Source organism: Pygoscelis adeliae, unplaced genomic scaffold, assembly GCF_000699105.1.
Source record: "Pygoscelis adeliae isolate BGI_AS28 unplaced genomic scaffold, ASM69910v1 Scaffold262, whole genome shotgun sequence".
NCBI classification, from domain to species: domain Eukaryota; kingdom Metazoa; phylum Chordata; class Aves; order Sphenisciformes; family Spheniscidae; genus Pygoscelis; species Pygoscelis adeliae.
In genome coordinates, this window is record NW_008824184.1 from 1,726,118 (window position 1) to 1,737,315 (window position 11,198).

General features: G+C 47.0%; 2 protein-coding genes across 2 annotated transcripts in view; one reads left to right on the plus strand and one right to left on the minus strand.

Moving 5' to 3' along the window:
* Window positions 1-6,864, plus strand: part of HECTD4 (HECT domain containing E3 ubiquitin protein ligase 4) — a 65,777-nt gene extending 58,913 nt beyond the window's left edge. Inside the window, 6 exon segments of the mRNA XM_009334449.1 lie at window positions 256-359; window positions 1,285-1,506; window positions 1,964-2,130; window positions 2,588-2,783; window positions 3,604-3,826; window positions 4,314-6,864. Of these exon segments, the coding sequence (XP_009332724.1) occupies window positions 256-359; window positions 1,285-1,506; window positions 1,964-2,130; window positions 2,588-2,783; window positions 3,604-3,826; window positions 4,314-4,450 (1,049 nt within the window). The 3' untranslated portion in view covers window positions 4,451-6,864.
* A 1,496-nt stretch (window positions 6,865-8,360) lies between these two features.
* The window catches only part of LOC103925704 (TRAF-type zinc finger domain-containing protein 1-like), a 3,854-nt gene continuing 1,016 nt past the window's right edge, over window positions 8,361-11,198 (minus strand). The window contains exons 2-5 of the mRNA XM_009334450.1: window positions 10,850-10,976; window positions 10,229-10,535; window positions 9,378-9,450; window positions 8,361-9,136 (exon numbers count right to left, since the gene is read on the minus strand). Of these exons, the coding sequence (XP_009332725.1) occupies window positions 9,092-9,136; window positions 9,378-9,450; window positions 10,229-10,535; window positions 10,850-10,976 (552 nt within the window). The 3' untranslated portion in view covers window positions 8,361-9,091. The remainder of the gene's footprint in view (window positions 9,137-9,377; window positions 9,451-10,228; window positions 10,536-10,849; window positions 10,977-11,198) is intronic.

Consider the following 11,198-nt stretch of genomic DNA (forward strand, 5'->3'; position numbering starts at 1 on the left):
CAGGAAGCAATTAAATGAATGTTTTTTTGCATGAAATGAAACTATTTAAATGTGGGCTTGCACGTGAATAGTAGGCTGGCGTGGCTGGCGTCTACCCCACTCTTGTTTAAGCCACGCGTCTGTGCAGTCAGAGAGGTTAAGCATGTAATCTAAGGCATGAAACGTGATTTCAAGGAGAACGGCAAATTCTGGATTAAAAGGTAGTGGTAACAAGCCTCAGAGGGCATTTCATTATTTTGCCCCTCTCTTTTTCAGGTGGATCTTTCCGTCACTTCCTTTGGCAAGTTTGTAAAGAGTTACAGAGCTCCTCGCTCTCCCTTCTCCTGTTGTGCCCGAGCTCTGCAGTCAATAAGAATAAGGTGTGATACTTCAATGCAAGAAATCAAGTTGCTTTTCTCTTTTTGAATGCATGTGTTTGACCAGGAGTAGAACACACTGAGTTAGCAATACAGAGAGAAGCTTCAGATCGACAGCCCCTGTTAGCACATCTAACCAGATAGGTCTCGCATGCCTGACAGAACTAAAAATGACTGTTGATGAATCCCCTGTTGCGCTTCAAGTGGCACCGCAGGTACTTGAAGCTTCAAGTAGCCAAGTAGTCGAAACTGCAAAATGTAGCAGGATTAAGACTCCTGGTCAAAGTTCACTTGGATTGAATCTGGTTCGGTTGTCTGATTTAGAGATTGTCCATCCCAAACTAGTGAAGTCATATTCTGCCGGTATTATTCTAGGAATGCCACCAGGAAAGTCGGTCGCATTGCTGGTAGAGTGAGACGCTCCATCCAGGCTATTTAATGCATATTTAGTGTCTTCCTATTTTGTGCAGTAGATGTATTATAGAAACAAGATAAAGCTTATGGCCCAAAGAATTTACGGTAGGTCAGGTATAGTTCCTTCCGAGGAATATTCACAAGGCAGGAAAACAGCTCATTTCCCACAAGACCAGCTACGTAGCAAACCTGGCTTTGCACATCCAGACTGTATTTCAGAAACATCCCACAACTGGAGGGTTTACATATCGACCTGATAACATGAATACAGAAAAGTCTTGTGAATGCTGATTAACAGAGCTTGTAAAAGCGGGGCTTGATCATTAAATTATAAGGTAATGTGATGTGATACGTACAGTCTCCATGCCACGCTTGAGCAAATCCTTTTGTAGCCAACAGTATTCATTGTGGTCAAATCAGTACTTTCACAAGCCTGTTAACTTGTGGACCTGCAGGGTGTGCGTCAATTGTTAACTGCTGCTTTGTGTGCTCTATTCTGGTTTTTTTTCTAAAGGGGAAGTATATTTTGACGCCTAGCCCTATAACCTACGCGGAGGAGCAGTTATTCCATTTCTTTGGGCAGCTCTTGGGTATTGCAATTAGAGCAGATGTTCCTCTGCCCCTTGACCTCCTGCCCTCCTTCTGGAAGACCCTGGTAGGAGAGCCGCTGGATCCTGACGTTGATCTCCAGGAAGCTGACATCCTCACCTACAACTATGTCAAAAAATTTGAAAACGTAAGCAACTTTTCTTTTTCTCTTCACTCCCTCTTTTTTTTCCAGGGTTTCCCCCATAAGCACGTTGTTCTAGTGGCTGCTGACTTTACTGCGTGCGTTAAGTGGTAGTGGTTGGCTTCACAGCTAGCAGATGTTTTTCACGTGAGTGGGGTCGTGAAGTGTTTTGACTCATCTTGGGTGCAGGATGTTACATCCTGGTGGCTTGGAAAAGCTGCTCAGGCTCCTCTGCCGCCAGGGACAGTGGAGGAGTTAAGGCTTCTGAAATGTTTCCTGGAACTTGGCAGCGCTAAACTGGAAAATAACCCACCAAAGCAATTACTGGCTTTCACTGCCCGTGATGTCTCCAGATGATAGAACGAGCGCACGTTGTACACTGTGGCGATACCTTAAATGAGTCACAAGAATAACATAGCACGACGTGCTGGTCGTCAGGCACTGTTCTTGTGTTTCGTGACAGATAAATGATGAGACAGAACTGGAAGCTCTGTGTGCAGAAATCGCTTCTCAGCATCTAGCAACAGAGAGCCCTGACTGTCCTAACAAGCCATGCTGCAAATTCACCTACCTGACCATGACAGGGGAGGAGGTGGAGCTTTGTCCCAGAGGCAGGCACATTCCAGTGGGGTGAGTAACGGCTTTCTTGGCAGGATGTTGCACTGGGTTACACGGGGAAGAAGCATCTCTGGAGTCATTTTCCAAGCACCGGGCTCTCCAGAGATGCTTTTGTAACAACCTGGGAAAGCTTTATATTTGCTGGCAGGAACTTGGAATCTCTAGCACTGCCTTTTGTTCTGTGAGAAACAGACAGCTGAGGAGCACTGCCCATCAGCTGTTTGCTGGCTTCTGTAAACACCCACCCTTAGGAGACTTGTGAGAAATGGGCGAGCGTGAGAGAAGAGGAGGAAGCTGAGGAAAGTGGACTTAAATTGGGAAGCATCAGAATGCAAATAGCTTAATGCTCTCTCTCGATTATTCAAAAGCGGAATCTCCCCGTAAAACCCTCCTGTGTGTAACAGTCTGGGGTAGGGCAAGAGGGCTCTTCCACGTGCTCCTTTCTTGTCCTGAATCTCTGCCCTTGCAGATGGGAGAACAAGGACGTGTATGCAACGGCGATCCGGAGCTTGAGGATGCGTGAGCTGCAGACTCCGGAGTGCATGACTGCAGTGCGTGCTGGACTTGGGTCTATCATTCCCCTGCAGCTTCTGACTACGCTGACGCCTCTAGAGATGGAGCTGAGGACTTGCGGGCTTCCATACATTAACCTGGAGTTTCTCAAGGTGTGAAGAACTGCAGCTTCTTTGGCAAAACTTACCTGTCTGACACGTAGAGGGGAGGACCCTCCCACGTGAAAGCTGTTAGGGGAGAACCTTCTGCTTGTGATATAGCCAGGACGGTCCTTACGGAACACTGGCCTGTGCTTGGGCTCCCCCCTTTGCCCCCAGGGAAGTTTTTTAAGATTTCCTGGATTCAGGAAATAGTAGGAGTGGGGCTCGTTCCAGAGAGGAATAGTGAATTGGCTTTTTAACATCAAATTTTACATCTGTCTCCATTTTATTGAGCTTTATTTAATATCTGCCACTTGAGCTAAGGGCTGAAAGAGCCATTGCCCCTATTTTGAACTGCAAATAACTTCTGAAAATCTAGAAATAATCTGTAACAGACAACTTCTGGTCCTAAATACCTTCATTTTGCTACCGTAAGAATTATGCCAGGAAAAGAACTGTTCTCTCGTGTCAGAAGTCGTAGAATATTCTCAACCATGGGCGTTAGCGTTGTTTTGTGTTTTCCTTAAACAGCAGCGATGCTGAACTGCCCCAGGCCTGCACGTTAAACAAAATGGCAGTGTACACTACCTGCCCCGCAGGGGAAACACACTAAGACAAGCCTGTTACAGAAGCTGACGGGCTAAAAAGATACAAGCCCACGTTATATTAACGCTCTACCATGGCTGGGTTTCCTAATGATTTTGCAAAGGCGGGAGAACCTGGGGAGAGAAGTGTAGTTACCCTCCCCTTCTGTCCTCTTAAAGTGTAAGCGGGGAAGACTTAGGAAGGGAGAAGAAAGCAGCAGTGGACGTCTTGCTTTCTTTTTTCTTAGGCACACACCATGTACCAGGTGGGCTTGATGGAAACTGACCAGCACATCGAGTTTTTCTGGAGCGCGTTGGAGATGTTCACCCAGGAGGAGCTCTGCAAGTTCATAAAGTTCGCCTGTAACCAGGAACGCATCCCCTTCACCTGTCCTTGCAAAGATGGAGGCCCTGATACTGCCCACGTCCCGCCGTACCCCATGAAAATAGCCCCCCCCGACGGAGCTGCGGGTACGTCTGCCCGCCATCTCCCACGGCAAAGAAAATGGGCTCTGCTCGCATCGTGGCTCTAGCTTTCAGCCCCCCTTTCTTTTCGATTTAACAGTGTGTTTAATGCACAAAGAATGACAAAGAGAGGCAGGTAGTTATGACTGTAAATAAGAAGAGAGCGAACTTGGTTTTAAACCATGTAAAAGATAAAATTTAAAATAAACTTTAAGTACCTAAAACGTTGCCTTCTAGAGACAATAAGAGACTTTGTATCGTATTTGTCTCGTATGCTACTAGGATGATTGGACCATCACAAAAATATCGGCCTGAGGGCTGAGTGAGAAGCGCAGCAGTATTTAAGGTTCAAGAGACACGTTACGGGCGGGAATTTTATTATTTTCATACTTCTTAGTAAGGGGCGTGGGGGAAGGATGCTTTTGGAGAATAAGGTGGAAGGTGGAAGGCGGAGGGCGCGTGCAAACCCCTTCTGGTGCTTCTTCCCCTGCAGGTTCTCCAGACTCCCGGTACATCCGTGTTGAAACGTGCATGTTCATGATCAAACTCCCTCAGTACTCCTCGCTGGACATAATGCTGGAAAAGCTCCGGTACGCCATCCACTACCGGGAGGATCCACTCAGCGGCTGAGTGGGAGAAGGGGATGCCTAGAGGTGACCGTCTGGATTGTTTCATGCCTCTGCTAACGTTGGAAACCCTTCGATTCACATAAAAATACCTCCTGTAACACTGTGTGAGGGGCTGGAGGTTAATTTATTTTCTGAACTTCTGTTCCCGTTACAATAATTACTGGAAGACTTACATTTTGTATTTGTAGACTTTGTGGTGGACTGGTTATTTTGCTGCCTTGTTTGTGGAATATTTGTAGGATAGTTTAGTAAAGACCAGTTTGTGTATAATTTAATTTTGAAGAACCTTTAAACATGTACATTTCTAATTTTGTAATTTAGAATGATATTACCCATGCGAACACAACAAAAGTGAGGGCGTTCTGAGTTCGGGAGCGCTCGGAGGTGGAGGCTCGTAGATCGCTCGCCCCTGAAACGTTTCTGAGTACAAAAATGGAACGAAGCGGGTGCGGGGAGGGAATCGCTGCAGGACACCTGCAGGAACGGAGCACGGCAGTGCTCTGCTTCTGTCGCAGGCAGCCATCGTGCAGAATTTCTAGAACTTGCTTGAGTTTCAGAGCAGAAAATAGGCTGCCAAACTGCATGTTCACGTTTCCACCATTTTCTTGCAACTTTTTAAACTGCAAGCAAGCACACGGGTAGGTGCGGCAGTTAATTTGGGGTTTCAGCTAGACATTTTGGTTAGGAAGGTTTATAATTGAAAGAACAGTGAAAGGGCCGTAATTCAGTTGGGTTCTTGCCCTAGATGTTCTTGAATGTCTGCTTTGCTTAGTAACAAAATAATTTATTGTAATTAAAATATTAGCAGAAACAAAATGGCTTCTCTCCGTACGGTGTAAGATACCACAGTTCAAGCTTATAATCTGTGACTTTATCCTATTTCCGAACAGGCTTTCAGAATAATCGGTGTGCGGTTAAACACCTGGAACTCATTTTTGTACTCAGAAATGATCTTTGATCTAAGAGCAAATTATCCTAGGAAGGTGACACTGGAAAGGAGGATGAGGTGGGGGGGGAAGACACGGAGTCACTTGGTTGAAGATGAAGCTTCTATTTTATATGGGAAGATAATAGCAGACTACGGAGAGGGAACGATTCTCTAAGTTTAACTTTTGTATGTCGTGAAATATGTTCCGGGGTGGTTCGAAACAGCACATCAACACCTGTACCTTCCTCTACTCGTATAAAAGCGGTTGCCCTGCACCGGGCGCATTTAAAAGCACGGCGTTGCTGTGTTAATCGCCGAGAACCCGGCACAAGTGAGAACTACCTGCGTGCTGAAGAACCGAAGAGAACGTGCTGCAATCACTGCTGTGCTCCTCGGCTCGGTACTATTTGTAAGTTAAGTGCCAGTACTGAGCTGCCAGTTCGTTATTTTCCTTCCGATGCGCTTAAGCGCATCAACCACACGAAAGGTCTACGACGGCGTGTGTGTAACTGTACTTTAAGGTTGGTATTATATGTCTCTTTAGAAGACGGCATACATGCATTTGGCTTGCCAGTGGTAATGGGAATTGAAAAAGCTGTATTTATTGTATATTATTGTGAATATTGGGAATTACGAGCGTGTGGTACTTGGAAGATGCGAATAAGAGAGAAGAGCCTAAACAAGTGTGTATATTCTTGTTCTCCTGTGAGCGAATGGAAAAATGTGTGTGCAACAGTTGTAGAGCTAGTTGTTGGCATACAGAGTCTCCAAATCCTGTGGTTAGGAAAGCTGTGTTACCTGTCTATTGCATATTGCCCTTTCAAAGGAACACGTACATGTAGGAAGAATATTTACTCTTGAATCTCGTCCATTTCCTGGTAGAAGCGTATGTGTAGCTGAGAAATCATTCGGAGTAAGCGCAAACGCACGTGGAGTTTGCAAAGACCGAGGGGAAAACTAAGCAGGAGGAGCGGCCTGGAGCCGGTTCATTCCCGTCTGGGACGTGCGTTCCCAAACAGGTGCCGCGAGGAAACGTGAAGAATCAGTTGACTTTCACGGCAGAGGTATTGTCGCTGACAGTGACGCGTCTGGGGTTTCTTTCTGCCGACCGGATCGTGGCTTTGTATCGGGTTTAGATCTCCCGTTTCAGGCCCGTAACGCTTTGGGTGGACTTGCAGCGCAGTCAGATACCTCACCCGCAGGGGTTCGAGGACTCGTATGCCAGCGTTTGCCAAGGCTGATTACAGCTGCGAGTACGAAGCTGCTGATGTCTGTCTTCTCCTTCCAGAGAGCACAGCCGCGTGGAACGTATCTGCATCCTGGCCCTGAAAAGCGTGCTGTAAAGTTACTTGATAACATATTTATTACAATTAATTATTTATGATTACGAATAACAGACTTTTAGTCAATGCTGTTTACACCTCGCTGTGTAAATGAAGCTTCTTATACGGGAAAAAAATGTCTCACCAATAAATAACCTGCATTGACTTCGGTTTTTTTCTGAAGAATGGCATGAGCCCGGCAGGAGGAGGAGTTGGGGGGTTGGCTTTTTTTTTTTACGTTACTAGGAAGGAAGTGCTGCAGTGGTTCGACTGTAGCTCAAACGGCCTTTTAATTAAAGCTTTTCTAATCATCATTACTTCCTTGTGCTTTAAATGAACTTGACATTGTCTGTAATAGGTTTGTTTGTCAAAGCAGGGATTGGTTTGTGATTTATTTTTTTTTAATATATATTCATTCAGAGTCTAAAATTATACTAAACAATGGAAAAGCTCTGGAGCTGGGTATTAGTTCTGGCTTGGCGTGTGTCCATCTCGGTACCGTACGCAGCATCACCCTGTCAAGTGCTCTTGGCCATACAGTGTACACTTGCATAAAGGAGATTCTTAACATCCCTCGAGATGTATCGTGTCCTTATTTGGGGCTGGAAATAATGGAGAAAAAAAAAAATCCCTCCACTGATGCAGAGGATTAGAACGGCTAGAAACGAAGTGGCGGGTTACCTGATTTTAAATCCCACTTTTGTGGGTTAACACACTGTAATTTGTATTTACTTGGAACAGAAATGTAAATATTTTGTACAAAAAGGAAAGCAAGCACAATGACTGCTAACATTTCTCTTAATGGAGGAAGCGCAGTACTTCTCATGCCTGAGGAATAACGCAGACTAAGCCACGTTGTCAGCTCAGTAGGTAGTTAGTCTTCATACTAACAGTTTCTGAACAAGGCATCCCGTTAACCGTCACAAACCAGAAGAGCCAGCTTAGATGCCCTTGCCTTGCCAAAGCAGTTTTCCCCAGAAATGCCATCGCAAGGTTGGTTTTTTTAAATACCTTTATTCTGCTTTTCTTGTATAAATAAACGCTTACATTTGGTGGAAGCGTCCGTAAAATGTCTTTATTTTAGAACCAGGATCACTTCAGCGATCACTAGTCTTCTGTGCTGCGGCTTGCGGGACAGTGCTGGCAGCAGAGGCAAGGCCTCCAGCAAGAGCCTTGCCCTAGAAGGGTGACTGGCTAATTAGCCCTGCTCATGCCATCTGCTGTACCCGGTTAATTAGGCTGATGCCCACGGTCATTATCTGAGACCTGCCTGCTCCAGCTTCTGCATTACCAATCCCCTAACGCTGCGCCAAAGCGCAAGGGCTGAAACGGCTCTCGTAAAGCAAATTAACAAAGACCTAATGCAGGCGGTGACAGCGGAACACAAACTGACGAAGCCCGCTGCCCGTCATTCTGAACTGCCCGTCACTAGGTCTGGGGCGATAAACCTGCCCTCAAGCAGCGTTTGTGATCCCACGTGGCTTCATGTAACAGGTTTTTACTGCACAACGGTTTGGGACATCATTAGATAAATTTTATTACAAGGAATTTAAAAAGCATGGATTAATACAGCATTAAAAAGCGTTTTACGACACAGCCGCGGGCTCGGAGCTTCTCCACTGCCACTCTCCGTGTCCTGGGCACGTCTGGTCACAGCCGAGGACGTGCAGCTGGAGGCGCAGACCCCTCCGTCCCGAGGCACACACACGGCTTCGCCTGGCTGAGCCACAGAGCTGGTGAGACGCGCTGTTAAGCTGTAGGAACAGGCTCAGCTGCAAGGTCTCCAGCAACGCCCCGTTACCCCTCCCTTCAGCAGAGGTGTTGAGCCAAACAAACCACTCGATGCAACGGAGTTCAGTTCAGAACTGCCCAGACCAACCGCCCTTGCAGCGCCGGGTGTTCTCCAGCGTGCCAGCCACGGAGCCTGTCCTCCAAAGGACTCGGGTAAGCTCCTGGGCCCACCTCTTCCCCGGCATCGTCCTGGCTGGCAGCTTGCTTTTGTTTTTCATCTGCTGTAGCTGTCTTCAGAATTAACTAACTCGCACAAGAGCAGCAGGGCACGTGCTTGAAGATCAGTATGTCAAAACGTCTCTTTCACGGGGTGTCAGAGCCAGTACGGAAACATAACCCAGGTGGTTCCCAAGGCAGAAGTGTATTTGCTGTCTTGGGATGTTGCTAGTATAGATCACAGACGTAAGAACCCGTCATATGCTCTCACAAATTAAAAAGAAAATATATATATATAAAGTGATCACTGCCTCTAAAAATGTAAATTCATAGAAAGTCTTCAATGACATGGCAATACAGGAATTTCCTTGCGCTCAGATGACCAAGTACTAGAGCGCGTAGTGATGGTGTGTAGAGCGCTAAATGTGTTTTCCTCAGTGGTGGATTACTCCTCCTCTGGCCGACCAGATGCTGGGCTCTGGGCTTTTGCCTAAAGGGAAGGGGGGGGGGGAAGTAAAAATGCTGTTTTCAAAGAGTACTTGATAACAAGCAATCGCTAAAAACCTCACTGAAGCAGGAAGGACTGTAAAATAAGATCATCATCCTGGCAAAGCCATCACAAAAAAACTCAAGGGGTAACAGCCAGGCACTGTCCTCTCCGAAACGGAGGTGTCTAGTCCACACCCGACCACAGAGCGAAGCACTCTCCTACTTTGCGCTGGCTGCCTTACCTTTGTGTTCCTGCGCCTGAAGCTGACTGGACCATCCGGCATCCCGAGGCTCCTTCCTCCTCCATTGCTGGTGCTGTAGAAGAACAACAGGGACGCTTTCAGATGAAGCAAGCCCACCACTTCCAGTGCTCTTACCGCTGAACAGCCACAGGTCCTTCACACCAGGGAGACTTTGGAAGGTCTAGGAAGAAGCCCTTTGTTCTTCCCCTGAACCCTGACCCAGTTATTCTTGCAGCAGAAGAACCATATCCCAGTCAACTGCCTTTAGGCACTTCAATAGTGCACACTGCACTGCAGGGGGGGGGGGAACCCAGCAGGTTTCAGGCTAGCAGTGATGCAAGCTGAATTAAGCAGCAAAGAAAGTAGGTGATGAGCCATAAAGGCATCACGCTAAAATTTGTGGATCTCATTTTAGGTTTATGCACGTTTGAGTTTTGAAGGAGCAAGAGAAAAGCTAAGATGAGCGCGCTAGAATGGGCAGGTAACAAGGCATTATCCTATGTTGTCTCCCAGTGACCATTTTGTCCATTCTATTTTGATATAAAAGCTTAAGTTTGCTGTTTGAAACTCAGATAAGCACCAGCCAAATTAAGCCGAGTGAAACCCTTTCAGCCACTGGCACATACGAGGGAATCCAGACTTGCACCACAAGGAAATGAGGCAGAGGACCGGAATGGATTTGTCGCTACTGCTGCTGTTGGGTTGCTGCCGCCTGAAGATCAGAATGCGCCAGGCCTAAGGCTGCGCCCCCACTTTCAGCAGAGCAAAACTTGCTCACACGGTGCCACCGATCCCTTACGCTTTACGGCAGGCCCAGCGTGGCTGCTTGAAACGGAAGAGGAAGGCGTTACCTTGGTTGGGTTGGAGAAGTTCTCGAGAAGCTGGCTGTGAAGGCTTCTGAATGAAAGTTCTGAGTAGGTCTCGCACGTGGCCTTGTCCCCCCTGCAGATTCACTCACGCCTCTGTTCTTCGGTCTTCCCTCACTGCCAGCCACCTTCCTGGGCTTCCCTCTCGAGTCGGGAGCATCGCTAGCTCTCGCTGACGAGGACAACAGCGCGCTCCTGGCGTTTGCCGTATTACTCGGTGACTTGGTCCCTCGTGCAGGATAGCTGAGCCTCTGCTGCCCAAAGCCGCCTATGCACTGAGGAGAAACATCTCCTGAGAGGACAAGAACACAGCGCTTAATAGGAATAGTAAATGCAGCATGAGACGTTAGAGACTATTCAGATAACAAAACTAGACCTAATTTCCATTCCAGCAGCATAGGGCTTCATAACCAAGATCTTTGAGGATACCGAGTTTCAGTGATTTAATCTTTCTTGTGTAAAATTAGACCAATGGTAGGGGATCCAAGATTTTTAAATTTTGGAGAGACAGAACAGGGTAGCAACATCTATTCAGCTTGGAACACGCACAGCGTTCCTGCGAATGCAAAGGAAAAGAGCGTGAGTAAGCCTGTGTTTTGCCCACACCTTGATGCCTGATTCGTCTCCGAGCCAGCTCTGGTGATTCTCTTCTCTCTCTGTTGGCGTGGGGAGACAGCAGCTGCTGAGATGGCAGGCTGGCTGCTGGGCTGGCCGGGCGCAGATCACAACGGTGCTACAGGAAAACATACATTTGACTGCTTAAATGACAGCTCACTCAAACTTCTTTGGTAAAAACACTGCAAAGCATCACCCCTCAGAAAGATTAAGGTTAGTAGGGAATTGTGTTTAGGCTAAAGAGGCAGATACTGGCTTGTCGACACCCACATTTTCTCTTACACAGAGCTTAGGAATAATCACTGGCTGCCACAGGACCTCAGCAAAAATGGAACAGGCA